The sequence below is a fragment of the Dermacentor variabilis genome, chromosome 1, assembly GCF_050947875.1.
Source record: "Dermacentor variabilis isolate Ectoservices chromosome 1, ASM5094787v1, whole genome shotgun sequence".
In the NCBI taxonomy this organism is placed as follows: Eukaryota; Metazoa; Arthropoda; class Arachnida; order Ixodida; family Ixodidae; genus Dermacentor; species Dermacentor variabilis.
The window spans coordinates 154,439,834-154,454,779 of record NC_134568.1 but is presented as its reverse complement, the minus strand read 5'-3'; the positions used below and the strand labels follow the sequence as shown (position 1 = coordinate 154,454,779).

At 41.7% G+C, this 14,946-nt stretch overlaps 1 protein-coding gene across 2 annotated transcripts in view; it reads left to right on the top strand.

The window, feature by feature from the left end:
• LOC142586951 (protein odr-4 homolog) overlaps nucleotides 1-14,946 on the top strand; it is an 85,555-nt gene that overhangs the window by 4,750 nt on the left and 65,859 nt on the right. For both annotated transcript variants that reach the window (XM_075697823.1, XM_075697831.1), the window contains exon 3: nucleotides 4,787-4,882. In XM_075697823.1, the coding sequence (XP_075553938.1) occupies nucleotides 4,787-4,882 (96 nt within the window). The remainder of the gene's footprint in view (nucleotides 1-4,786; nucleotides 4,883-14,946) is intronic.

Below are 14,946 nucleotides of genomic sequence, written 5' to 3'. Positions count from 1 at the left end.
ATGTTGGCTCATAACTGCAGTTATGAAGGAAGAAGTCCTTCTGCCAGTTGTTTGCAATCTATAGAATTTGGCTCTTGTGCAGGGAATGACTTTGGCGGCTGTACTCGCATCTCTCACTGCAGCATAACCATCATCAATGCTTTATATTGTCCTCAGTATAGGGCTACCTACTTCTCCTTCACATGTATTGCATGCATCTTTCTGCCATCATTTTTTTCATTGCTACTGCTGTAGTATGATTGGCTACCAAAATAACTTCTTTTCGCTATGTTCATTAGATCCAGCTTCTGGGTTGGTTATTACCATCACTGATTTTCTTGCTGCTGCTGGAATTATTGAAAAAATAATTGTCATCTTACACTTCATCTGCTTCCCTTTGTCATGCAGATGTACCTTGATCTTGTGCAGACTTTCGTTGTTCAGTCTGTCAAGTATGGCTAACTTATAAGCAGTTATTGGCCCTGTGATATGCCTGATATCCTCAGCTAGGTCTGTACATTTTGCTCATCCTGCAAACATGCACGGTATGCTCCATGCAGTTACTGCTCTAGTTGCATGCTTGCAGTGATGGGCTTGCAGCTCTGTTGGTAGAGTGCTGATCTTGGAATTAAGACATTGAAGACTTGTTTCCTGGTTCACAGGAGGACAGTTTTCCATTCTTAGTCACGTTAACAAAGACAAGAGGGCTAGTTGGCGCATTGTTTCAGAATGCATAGTGGATTCAGCACAATGGCACAAAGGATAAAGGTAGATACAAGTGCTGGACATCAGCTGCACACTCCTTTAATGTGCAAACCACATCGCACTGATAGATGGATAAAAGAAGTCTTCTCTGTCAATATAAAATCGAAAAAGTGACTGGTTCTTACAGTCCTAAGACAAACATTTGATAAGTTTTTCCAAATTCCTTATCACAAAAGGTTTGTTAGGTCAGAGTAAAGACAAGTGTTTTGAAGAAGGTCCAACACTATGGAAGCCTTGCCAACTTCCTTTTGCTCCTTTATGGATTTTCCCCTGGATTGTTGATGTCCAGGGGAAAATCCACAAAGGAGTTTGTTCCTCCTCTTCCAGTGCTTGTCCTGTCCACCCTTCTTATCCCTTATCCCTTGTTCCTTTGCACTATGCCTTTTAAATTCAGTTTGCCATCTTTGTTACAAAATGACAAAGAACCTATAGTTATTGACTGACAATTTGTGAACTGCCAGATTCTGCAACTTTATGCATGATGTATAAATGTGGTTGAAAGCTGGATGGACCTATATATTGACATTTGGTGCTTAAGAGAAGAATGTAATTGCCGTAATAGCTGTTGACTGTGTTACTTGATTTTGCAAACAAGTTGTCTTAAAGTATATGTAATTCTTGCACTGGCTTGTAAGTTGTTCCTGATTACAATAAGCTTATATGTAATTTCAAGCAAGTCTCAATAATGCATACATACACTGCTGTTCAACATTTGTTTTTGAGCATAACCTTTGTGCTTGACATGAATGGTATCACACCATTCTCACTCCATCTGCCAGTGATCCAGGTTAGTCAGAATTGGCAACAAGAAACGGATCTACATTATTTAGTAGGAGTGTTCAAATATTACAAATTTCAGATACGATATGAATTGAATAGACCTTGTTATTCAATTCATATTCGATTTGAGAGTTTAGTATTCAAAATTGTTGAATATTTGTTTGGCTGAGTATAATAGCGACACCTAGCGAAGTATCGAGGGAGAGAGATTGATGTGGGGGAGGACTGTTCCTACTGAGTATACTGTAGGTGATTTGTTTGTTGCGCAGAGGCACCAGTTCCTGAGTGGATACAGGTGGCAGATAACTTCTGCTCAATAATTTCCAATCATTTAAAAAAGAATGCATGGCTTTTAGGCAGTGTATAAATGAATTTGTTGTCTTGATTGAGTCAAGGCAATTTATTAACAAGTATCACCATATTTGCATCTTTTTAAAACAATGTGCCGTGCTATAGTATCACAACTCTCCTTCAACAAACACAACATTTGTCATGCACCTAGTGACATGGGGTACCTTTGTTTCATTTACTCTCATTGTCATGGTGCACCAAAGAACAGAAAGCAGTTGATTCTAATTTGCAAGCACCTCAGTTGAGTGGATGTCCAGTTGCAAATAGCATTACGTGTATATATCAAATAATGTAAATGAGCCTTATTCTTATACCAAATGGACTCATCACAAACATTAAAATTTACTTAGTTTAGAAATGACAAAATATTCAACATTTGATTCAATGTTTGAAAGCATATTTTTTGGACATTCATATTTAATTTGGTTTGGAAGTTTAACTATTTGAACACTTCTAATAGGTATTTAGCAAATTCAGTTTTTTCTGCAGGTAGCAAAAAATCACTTGTGGCCAGCTGTCAGAAAACCATGGCTTGGAATGGAATGTGGAATGGAATGGACTTGTGTGTATTTGTGCTGAAAATGCTTTGAGTTCAAAATTTTCATTTGCCTTTGTAACTGCCAAGGCTGCCTTTGTTTGTCTTGCAGTAGAGCCACAGCTTGTGCTCTTACTTCACATGACTTAATTGATACCTCTTTGAAGTTCTTGGTTAGTGCTACATTGTCTTTCTGCTGAAAAAGCATTTTGGGCAAAACTGCAAAGCATCCTTTCTGAGTGGCAACTACAACTCACAACTCTTTAGGCACTAAAAACTCAACCAGTTGTTTGGTACCCCTGTTTCTCGCTGCCTACCTTTTGTTCAATACAGAATGTCTTTGACACTCACTGTGCGAATTCTTTCGCTTTTATCTGTCAACTGATAGACTTGGTATGGCTACTTTCTCTGTCGAGTCCAGGACACACTTGAAGCCAAACTTCGGATCCAGCTGCAGAAGTTTTCTCTGTAACATTCTTGAAAGCATAAAGGACAGGACAAGAAGCAAACACAAGACAGTGCTATTGTTTATTTGCTTCTCGTCCTGTTCTTTGCACTGCTTGACTGTTATAATGTACCAACTAGCCTGAGTAACAGCCTTAGTTAAGTTTCCTGTGCTTGTCCAGTAATTCTCTGTGTCCATGGGTCACCACTTTTCCTTCAGGAATATGTCCTTGGTTTTTCATAAGGTATAGTTTAGTTAGAATTCTGTTATAAATTTATTTAAGGTTTGTAATAATTTTTTTTGAAATTGGAAACCATTTGAGTCTTCTGAATGCACATAAAATTAGACAAGTGGGGCTGTAACTCTGAGAAAGTATTATTATGTTTATCAATTCGATGTTCCTGCACTTCATGTTTTCCAAACTGTTAATGTATTTCTGCAATAATAGTTGCGTGTTTCCATTTGAGTCTTCTGAATGCACATAAAATTAGACAAGTGGGGCTGTAACTCTGAGAAAGTATTATTATGTTTATCAATTCGATGTTCCTGCACTTCATGTTTTCCAAACTGTTAATGTATTTCTGCAATAATAGTTGCGTGTTTCCATAGTTTCCTGTCCAACTGCTTTGGTATTTACCCAGTCAAAATGAAACCAATTGGGTTGAAAATGAAACACTTTTACACAAAATATGCAGTTCAGTGTTCTGCCGTAGCCATGCATGTGCTTTTAATTTCCAAAGCGCAGAATAAAGCGCAAGTGTCTAATAATATATTAACTGCAATTTTAAGTAATAATTATGTTGTACATAATAACAGCTGACTTATCTACAGTAAGTAATCTCATAGATTGCATTTGAAGTACCAAGATGTCGCCATCAGGCCTCGCCATTGCTGGTTTTTGACACTTTCTTTGCCTATCTAAAATTATAATTCCTACCTAAATTGCGAACAGCGTGTTGGATTCTATCACTGTAAATCATGGTCATTTCATTTCCATCAACGTTTTGCAACACATTCTGGCCAGTTGTCAGTCCCTTTAAGTTCGTGTCTGTTAATTATAATAATTTCTTTTTCTCAGTTCTTTGAAATGCTGAGAAAAGGTCTAGAGCAAAAATAGTGGCTATAGTGACAAAATGGCTACATGAACAAAAGTGAACACTTTGCTTGTTTGGCCATCTAAAGTAAAACTATGGGACAAAATGATTGGTTGAATATATTAATAGGAAAGATGACAATGTTGCTTGATCAAACTTTTGGCAGATATCACATTACGTGAAACATTGATTGAGATTTGCATTGGGTGCACGTTAAAGAACCCCAGGTGGTCAAAATTAATCGGAGGCCTCCACTATGGTGTACCTCATAATCATATTGTGGTTCTGGCACATGAAACCCCAGAATTTAATTTACGTTAAATAGACAAGATTGATTTGTTCATTGATGGATTCATGGGGTTTAATGTCCCAAAGAAACACTAGAGCCATGAGGTGTAATGGGGTTAATTTTGACAACCTGTGTTTTTTTAACGGGCACCTAAATCTAAGTACATGAGCTTTTTTTGCATTTTGCCCCCTTGGAAATGCAGCAACTGCAGCCGGTAATCAAACCAGTGACCTTGTACTCAGCAGCAAAACGCCATAGCCATTGGGCCATTACGGCGATTTTTTTGAGAAAGTGCCCGCTTCAGAGTTCATTGTGACAATGGAATTCCAAGTTTAAAAAATATATTCTGCTCTGTCAGTGCAGCTTCTTTCAGGGCATTCCTGTTTAGAAAAATGCATGCAAAAGTGGGTAGCCCCTGAGGTCTACATTTGTCACTTCTTAAAAATAACTGTTCATTTATACAGTTCACTATATATGTACATTTGTCTTAAATATAAACTGTACATTTGCATTCATGGAAATAAGGGCTTTTTACTCATGCCATACAGGTAACACGCATGCTTCCTGGAGGCATGGATGTGCTGGGTCTGTTTGCTGTGGGTACTCCGGAAGAACTGGCAGCTGCTCAGCCCAAGCTTAGACAGGTAGGTTACAGCTGAGCGAGGACGCTTATGTTACATGAACTTCTTTTTAAATCTTTAAACGATCTCCATGTGAAAATTATGGTCTCCCCTAGCAATTTTAAGGCACTGTTAAAAAAACATCAGAATACTTTTTCAGAAGGGTGCAGTAACAGCTCAGTGATGTATGCTTGAATCCATCAAGTTCTACTTCTTGTTCTTCACGCCTTTCTGCTGCTTGGCCTCACCTTATGGCATGCCACATCTCCACAGTACATGAAGAACATGGAAGAGCACAGCCTCTGTTAAAATAAATGAAGCAACAATTCATATGGCCATAGCTGATTACAGATCACGTCAATCTCCTGTTGCATTCATACTTAGGGTTGTTCATTTTAGAGTTTTATATGTATTTTTAAAGTTTGGTGGGTAAAAATCGGGTGATATTTTGCAAGCTGAGAATCGTGGAGAAATCTGGATTTTTGTGAAACCATTCTGAAATTCGTTTTTTTTTTCGAGTTACATTTGCAGAAATAATAAGTAATACATTACGTTATGGTTTTTCTTTTTTCATCAGAGGGTATTATGAGCTCCTTAACGCAGACGTTTTAAAACTTGGGATCTGTTTCAGGCTGGTAATGGGGGAAAACACCATGTGCAGACCTTCATTGCATTATATGCAAGGTGTCTACCAACTGGGAAAACCGGGTATTCTCAGTAATTTCGAATAGTCTGAAAAAACTAGGGGAAAACTCAGGGAATTTGCGCTTCAATTGGGGAAAATTATCTGTCATTTTATTGAAAGGGAACGAAAGTCGCCCTACTGCTGGCTCGAATTAAAGAGAGGAATCGCAATGAATTGTCTTTGGCGCTGTGTCGTTGGCTGGAGGAGTTGCCAGTGTACAGTGAACGACCGATTTTCCGGACGCTCGATTTTCGGGAAATGCCCGATAATGCGGACAGATTTGCAGCACCACCACGTACCCCATAGGCTCAATGTCATAAGAAAGTTTGTAATTTCAGACGCAAGAACCCTTCTCTGGCAGATTTTCTGGACTTACTGCCGCGACCGCAGGTCTGAAATGGCAATAATCAAAGCCAACACCGCGGTTTTGATTATCTTGCCGCCTTGAACCAGCGCTCTTGCATGCAGATCCGTGGCAGCCGTAGCCACCACCGCGGCAATGCAAGGCTTAGCTGCTCTGACGTTCGCTATGAAGGTTCTTGCCATTCAGTGCTGTGTTTTTCATTGAAAGAATTTGCCGCTATCAGTAATGGCACCGACTTCGCCTCTGTAATCCTCACGATTGGCTTCGAAGCTTAGAAAACATGGCGTGTTGCATAATGCCGGTTGCCGAATGGCAGCTTCGCCTCAGCACAGTGATGTTACACGGTGAAGCGTACGTGAAGTATGGCGGTGAAGCTTAACAAGCGTGGGAAAAGGCAATTGTCACGGGACACGAATTATACACATGAATTATACACATGTGGACCCGGCGTCTGCTGTCACAGTGCGAGCACCATTATGCCTAATAAGTGTGCTGGCAGGCCTTCAGAGCTTTTTTGGATGTGTCTGAAATGATTTGAGCCCTTAAGAGTAGTAAAAGACGCACATTCATTTTTTTGCACTGCCCGATTAGATTTTTCGGACATTTTCGTGGCCCCTAGGGAGTCAGAAAAATCAGACGTTGACTGTGCAACTGACCAAGAGGATGTTTCAAATGGTCCGTGGGCCGAATGCGTGGTGGAACGAGGACAAGAACAGAAATGACAGTTGCATTGAGGAATGATTGGAAAAGGAGCTTGAGCTCAAAAAGCAATGTTGTCTGATGCAAAAATGCTGGTGACCCCCATAAAAACCAAAAACAACCCTTGAAAGCAGTGAAACACAAAATGGAGGCATTGTGCCTGGGCTGGGAGTATGTGAGGACAGTTGAGGTTGACTTTTCTGCTGCTGAGAAAACCTCACTTGTGATAAAGTTTGAGCCTTATACCAATGATCTTGCTATCACTTGATAGAAATAGCTCATTTTCGAAAATATTTGCATCTGTATGCATCTCTTTTTATTCGCATTCGAAAATGTTCAGCTCGATTTACAGTAGGCTTTATCATTTTTCTTTGTCGAAGATATTTTATTTACTGTGCATTTTACTATCCCCTCCCATCAGTTTTCTATTTTGAATAAAATAAACACTACTCCTTACTATTCAAACTGGATTAAGTTTTTTAAAAATTTTTTTAAATGCTTTCTTGAGAATGATAGCATCGGGCGATGTGGTGACCTGTCTTGACGTAAAATAAAGTTCTGTGTTGCTCGGGGGAAACCTGGAAAACTCAGGGAATTTGAAAATGCCAACCTGGTAGACACCCTGCATACGGGCATGCCCATCAGCTCCAAACAATATCAAATGCAACATAAACCACAATGCCAAGATAAAAACCCCTGAGCAGTGAGAGGCTTGCCAGCAAATTCCCAGAAGACCAGCTCTGGGCTGTCTGGCTGGCGGAGAACGCCGCTACGGTTCAAGGCTTGGCCTACGTCTGAGGAAAGGGGAGCTTTACAGGAATAACCTCCCTGCCCCTCTGTTCCCCTTTTGAAACCAGCAGGGACTTTTCAATAAAGATGTTTTATCTCTCTCTCTCTCTCTCTCTCTCTCTCTCTCTCTCTCTCTCTCTCAGGAGACATCAGGGTTTTCTAGCAAATACTGTAAAGTTTGGTGTTTGTTTGGAAATTAATAAGTAATAATGACAGCAAAGAGGATCAATAACTCCTAGGAAATTAAACATTTTATTCTTGAAAAGCTGGTCATCAATTTTTTACACATCTTTGTTAACATACATTGTCATCTGCATGTGCAACATGTTGGTCTCCATCCAAGACCTGCCCGATCTTTGGATGTATCTCAGCTTAGAGAACGTTCTCTCAACGTCACAGCTTCCATTAGCTAGGCACACCAATGTCAGCGCAGCATTTGCCAGCCTGGGGTAGCAAGCAGTAGAGTCATGCCAATACTGAGTTCGACAACTGTGTTAGTGGGGCTTTGCTTCCAGGAATTACTGGTTCAACTCATTGTGAGGCAAATCCCCGTTATTGTTCACCAAAATGAAGAGAAGTTGGTAGTCATCAAATGGCTGGCTCTGCAGATGCTCCTGAAATGGATGCAAGACAGCTTCCAGTTTCCATAATGTTAACTGGTTTTTGTCTTTGTCTAAGATGTTTTGTTTAACAGTGCAGTACCATTTTGTGGTGAGTTTTGTTCAAAACATTTCAGAACATGTTTTACTAATGTGGCGTTGCTCTTGGGTAACATAGACAAAACAGCTCTTGCCTGATCGCCTCCAGCTCCCCTTGTCGCATCAGTGCATGCATTCATCTGTATGGAAAGAGTGCATCGCCCTCTTTCCTTTCTATTGTGTGCAATTGAAGGGGGATTGATAGTGCATTTCACAAGCTGCGTGCAGCAGGGCTGAGGCTATGTGCTGTGCCGAGGCGGGTCCACTCCAATGCCTATTGTCGCTTTTCTTTAGCTGGCCTTCCCAGAATGTCACGGTGAGTTATTAACTCAGAGTTAGGCACGCTCGTTCGGTGGTTGGCTGAGAGCCGTGTAGCGTATGCAGTGCTGCATGCGGCTTGTGAAATGAACTACAGGTCACTGGAGTTCACTTAACCCAACTAAATCTAACTTTGTTGTCCCGAGGCATGGTAGCTAGCATGTGTGCCCCGCAAACTCCGTGCAGCATAAAAGAAAAATTGGTCGGTATGTGGGTTTGGAATGTGGGGAGAAATCAGATTTAACTCGATTCTCCTGAAACATGTTTCGGGTGTGAAAATCAGGTAAAATTGGGTTTTACCTGAAAATGAACAACCCTATTCACACTTCTTGAACAAACCGGAAAGAGAGGCAGACTTACATCCTCAGTCCTCACCCTCTCTTTTCCTACCTTAGAAAGAAATGGCCGTTTTTTTTTATTATAAGAAGCTGACAAGCAAATACACCAAAGACAACATAGGGGAAATTACTTGTACTTACTAATTGAATTAAAGAAATTATAAACTAATGGCAATGAAAGTGGATGAAAAAACAACATGCCGCAGGTGGGGAATGATCCCACGTCATCGCATTACGCGTGCAATGTTGAGCATTGCACACCTAGTGCAGTGCGTAATGTGCGCCTTGGTGAGAAAAATCCAGCAAAAACAAGGAAGTCCATGTCCCACCTACGTGGAATTGTTTATGACGCTTGACGTGGCGGTCGCAGCATGGAGTGCCAGGCATTGGGCCGGCACTCCATGCGATCATCCGGGAATAGCCATCCCTTGCTTCAAGAACGCTGGTTTTGGTGCTGCCCGACAGGCATCTCGTGCAGATTCGGCGCCGGACGTAGACTTGTGCGAAGGGGCCGTAATCTTGATCGATTGTCCTAGGGTATACGAGATACGATCGCTCTCGTGCTCGGCACCGGACGCATTGTTGCCTGTGGGCGACATCTTGCGCTGGAGAAATGCGGCTGCTTACGTGGAGCGCTGTTGCTCTGCATCCAGTGCCGAGTTATGCGAAATCTCGCAAAAGTGATAGTATCTCCGAAAGAAATTGACTGAGAATACTGCTCCGCGGCAGTGCTGCCACTGTTGATTGATGCGTGCGGTGCACTTTGTACTGTCAGCAGTGCGGTTCTATATCCTCGAGCAAGCTTGCCGAAGCAGGCTAACGGACAGTAAAATTTCATTTTGCGACGCATTACCTATCTGTGCTTTCTCATTTCACAACGAAATTCTTGTGAAAGTGATTTTTTTTTTCGCATTCCTGCGAATGGTTTGTTGGAACACTAATGAATAAAGTGACCCACAGCAGAGAGGAAGAAAAATAATAATTTGCAGTTAGTATTATTTGAGCATAGCAGTGAAAATGTGTTCTGAGCATGTTCGAAAGCTCAAGGTCTTAGTAAAACAACAAAGCTGCTGGAGCAGAAGCTCGGGCAATCTGAGAACATCTGCCGAGTCTGCACAGCTACGGTCACTTGAGATTATGCAGCTGAGTTGGCTTAAGGGGTGATGAGGGTCTTGAAAATTTTTTTTTATTTCTTAACATATCTTTCTGAAAATTGGCATGCAGATATATCTTTGAATGCTGATCCCAAATATATATTCAGATTTTATATATCTCATCTAGAAATGAAGATATTGCAAAATAATTTATCCCACATAGGTCTTTTCTTACGGGCTATTATGATAATTTCTTAATTAAAAAAACTAGTTTTAAAGAATAGCTGTCATTTCCAAGGGCCCACTGCACATCCTAAAGCGAAAGAAATCTTCAAAAAGACATCATATAGGTCATGAATGAATAACAAAGTACATGTAGGAAGAAAAAAACAATGCAGGAGTAATTAGCTTACATCTGACTTAATTGCTAGTCTATCGAGTTTAATGAAAAGTGGAAAGCTTTAGAATGTAGCTGAGGTTTTACTGAAAAAAATGATACCTAATTCAATAAAATCAGTTCATGCAAACATTATGAAAAGTTCTGTAAGGCAATGGCATTTGATCGAAAAAGCAAAGCTGAGAAAATTGCATTCGAAGTTTTGCTTACTCTGCCACTTTTGTTTACCTATCACATGGAAAAATTTAATGCTTTAGCATGCAGCCCAGTCATTACTGAACAAAATAACGCCAAACTCACAGAAATCTGTTCATGTAAAGATCATGAAAACCTCTGTATTGCATTGACACTTGACAAAAAAAAAAGCTCAGAAAGTCACTTGCTATTTTCTGTGAATCTGCCACACATTCACAAAAATCCTGGGCAGTAGTCCTGGGTTCTGTCAAGCTTGTGCTTCTTGGCCATCCTCTTCTTCACCTTTTCAGCATTGGTGTGACTTTTATCAGACCTGCACAGCCTCTGTTTATCCTTTTCAAGGCTCCTATGAATGAGGCAGCTCCCAGGACTGTAACCAAGCTGTGCTGCAACAGCTCTGCTGGTTCTCGCACTGCTCTCTCTCACTGCACTTTGCGAGTTGGAGAGTGGCCATCCCACACTTGCTGCAGCTTGAGGACGCAAACAGCTTCTTTAGCACAGAGAGATCAACGATGATGTACTCTGTGCCGCGATCGTTGTCGTCACTTCCTGTGCCGATGTTCATTAGCTCGAACTTGCGGGAAGTCGCGGACTTCTTCGCCAATGAAGTTTTAATGTTGTCTGCGTATTTTTCACGCCCCGTGCACTCTGTCTCCGTGAAAAACACCGTATCGAAGCGTTGAGCACGCGAGCTCGGTTCAGCCACGTTCGTCGGCACCAAAGCGGCGTGCGGAAACGCCGAAGTCGGTGTTAGGCTTCGGTCAGCCGGCTCTGCCGCTTCCGACGACACGGAATCCGAAGCGACTTGCAGCATCTCAAAAGTTGTCATTTTTGACGGGCTTAGTCCAGGCGCATCCACCGGCACTGCAGAGACTTGCGGTAACATCGAAGTTGACACCGATCGGCACTGTCCAGCCGCGTCCACCGGCGAAGCTAGCGTCGCTGGGGTTTGTTTAAAATTTTGTTCTGCGACGCATTACCTATCTGTGCTTTCTCATTTCACAACAACGAAATTCTTGTGAAAGCTATTTTTTTTACGCATTCCTGCGAATGGTTTGTTGGAACGCTAATGAATAAAGTGACCCACAGCAGAGAGAAAGAAAAATAATAATTTGCAGTTAGTATTATTTGAGCATAGCAGGGAAAATGTGTTCTGAGCATGTTCGATAGCTCAAGGTCTTAGTAAAACAACAAAGCTGCTGGAGCAGAAGCTCGGGCAATCTGAGACCATCTGCTGAGTCTGCACAGCTACGGTCACTTGAGATTGTGCAGCTGAGTTGGCTTAAGCGCACATTTTGCATTATATGACTTTGAAAGTACAACACTGCTGCAGTGGAAGCTACGTGGATTGATACCTTCTGTCAAATTTTTATTTTTCATGACTCCCAAATATGCCAAAGATCAAATATATATTTGATCTTTGGCACGTGAGAAAAAAATTCCATGTATTCCCGAGCACTACAAACAATCTTCCCACGCGATCCTTACTAAATCAGATTATAGTTCTAGCATGTAAAACCCTTTGATTTAATGAGTTATCTCTGTTTTTTGTGAATGCCCAATTTTTTGTGATTTTACATAGATGATATATATATTTGACCTAGAATGAAAGTGCAGCATTCAGTTACTATACACATTGCATAGTGGTGCTTGTAGAATTTCGAAGTCACTGCTTGACAGCAAGTTGAACAGCTATTAATTTCGTATGACACAATAAAAAAAAAGGTTTAAAATTAAATTAAATTATGGAGTTTGACGTGCCAAAACCACGATTTGATAATGAGGCATACCATAGTTAGGGGCTATGAATTAATTTTAACTGCCTGGAGATTATTGCGCACCTACATCTAAGTAAACAAGCGTTTTTTGCATTTCGCCCCCCATCAAAATGCCGCCACCACGGCCAAGGTCGAATGCGCGACCTCGAGCTCAGCAGTGCAGTGCTGTCGCCACTGGGATATTGTGGTGGGTGATAAGGAAAGAGTTAAAGTAATGCCTTCAAGCATATGCATACAGTGATTCACTAGTGATGATTTAATTTGTGGTACAACAAATGTCTTGATGAACAATAACTAGCTTATGGCTGCAGTTTTTCGTCTGCTGCAAAGATATACAATACATATTTTGCGCTGCACATATAATCTAGAACAGTGCATGTACAGTTATAGGCTCCCGACAGTAGTGTTTACTGGTGAGTGCTGTGCCACCTGTCGCAGTGGAAGTGCAGCGCTGGCACAAGCGTGATATTGGCAAACTATGAGACAGCTCATGCAGCAGCTTTGAAACCAGTTGGCACACAGCATAGTATTGCTGTGTGCACTAAGAGAACAATGTTTTTTGAAACACGTGAGCCAATGATGTGCAGCTGGACCTGCTCAAGTCGCAGTTTGGAGTGATGAACATGAAAAACATCAAAAGCAGTCCCACCAAAAAAATGTGCAGGATAGCAGTACTGCCATATTGACTGCCATTTTAGCGATGAAGTGCCAGATCTCTAACTGTACAGATATTTTGGCAGGGCATCAGAAGAATGGCGCAGCAAGAAATTGTCATTGATGAGTGATGCTTTTGACCCTTTGCGGTAGTGATGGGTCAAACTACCTTAGCAACTACCTTAGCAAGCTACCTTACCAACTCAATGCTAAGGTAGCTGTGCTGCTGAACTTGAGGCCGTAGTTTTGAACCTAGCCATGGCAGTTGCATTTCAATGTGTGCGAATGCAAAAACGCTTGTGCGCTTAAATTTTTAAGTGCACGTTAACGAACCCCAGGTGGTCAAAATTACTCCAGAATCCCCCACTATGCATGCCTCATAATCAGATTGTAGTTCTAGCATGTAAAACCCTTTGATTTAATCAGTTATCTCTGTTTTTTGTGAATGCCCAATTTTTTGTGATTATGATATAGATATATAGATGGCCGGTCCTCATTTTCATGAACTCTGATCACAACTTCTGCAGAAATATCTGTAACTCCAGCTTTCACCTTCTGTAGGGTACGGCAGCCTTGTTCAGCTGCAATATTAATGGTAACTTCATCCTGGCCACTGACTCAGGCGAAAAATAATTGAGGTCAAAATTATGCGTTGGTGTTACTTGAGTAAACATTTGTAAATATAATCTTCTAGGAAAAAAAAAAAGAGTGCAACGTCTTTTGCATGATAGTACTTGGAGTGATTCACTCCAAGATGAGTTCCATTAACCCTTTGAGGGTCGATTTTTTTTGCCATATGCGACCACCCAGGGTCGATTTTTTTTATTGCACATTTAAATTCTTCAGAGGGACCTATTTCGAAAAAAATTTACCGTAATTTTTCTAGGGTGACCATAAAGTGAGAAAAAAATGTTTTGCGTTGGCATATATGTGCTGTTTATTCAGAAAAACAATAAAAAATAGCAAATAAAGTTATAAGAATTTTTAAAAAATTGGCGCATTGTTATACAGAATGTCCACACAAGAAAAATACACAAAAAGAATGCGCACACGAAAATTTTTCGCAAGTCTCAAATGTTCCTCTTGCACTAATATTTCTACAGCGTGTGGTAGTCCTTGAAGCATGGCTCCACACAGAGCAGTTTGTTGCACTCAGCGCACATGTACCTTGTGTCCTTGCGACGTTTTTGCTGCCGAGTGGTGTTGGCGCAGACGTGGCACCTCCTCTGGGTGCTGCTTCCCCGAGCAGCTGTGGGAGGCAACTTCTGAATAAACTGCCAAAGAAGGAAACGCATGCACGATGGCATCCTTCGTATGCGGACCCCTGTGAGCAACAAACGAGCGAGTAACAGGCAGTCACCCTTTGAGTGATAAGAAAGAGATAGCCATCAGTTTTGCGAGCGAAAGAAGCCGAAACCGCGTGCGGAACAAAACCAAAACTAACTGCCGCGCGCCCGCGAGGGTGCCAATGCGCGAGCGGTAGCAGACGTGCTGGAGCAAAAAAAGAACTATACAACAAAAACCGAAAGAGAGAGACGTGAGAAAAAAATTCCATGTATTCCCGCGCACTACAAACAATCTTTACACGCGATCCTTGCTAAAGCTACAGCATTGGCACGAAACTCACCGCTCATTATCGCAGGGGACTTCAACGCCCCCCACCCATCGTGGTGTTACCCCACAATCAAGCCTAGCGGCAACAACCTCTCGCGCGCTATCGACGACCTGTCCCTCACCCTTGTGACGAACCACAGGTTTCCCACCAGATTGGGTACGTCGACCTGACGCGATACCTACGCAGGACCTCACGTTACTCCGAAATGTAGCAAACTACACATGGGCGAACACGCAAGAGAACCTGGGCAGCGATAACTTCGTCATACGCACAGAAATACCAAACAGGACGGCCCCACCCCGGTCTTTCACCCTCACAGACTGGGATACCTTCCGCCAGTTACGGAAGGAAGACACGAACACGTACGACTCCTTCACGGAGCTCCTCTCTGCGATAAAGGGCGACGTAACTATAGCCACGAAAACCATACAAACGAAACGGAATTGGAGGTCCCAAGGGTTGAT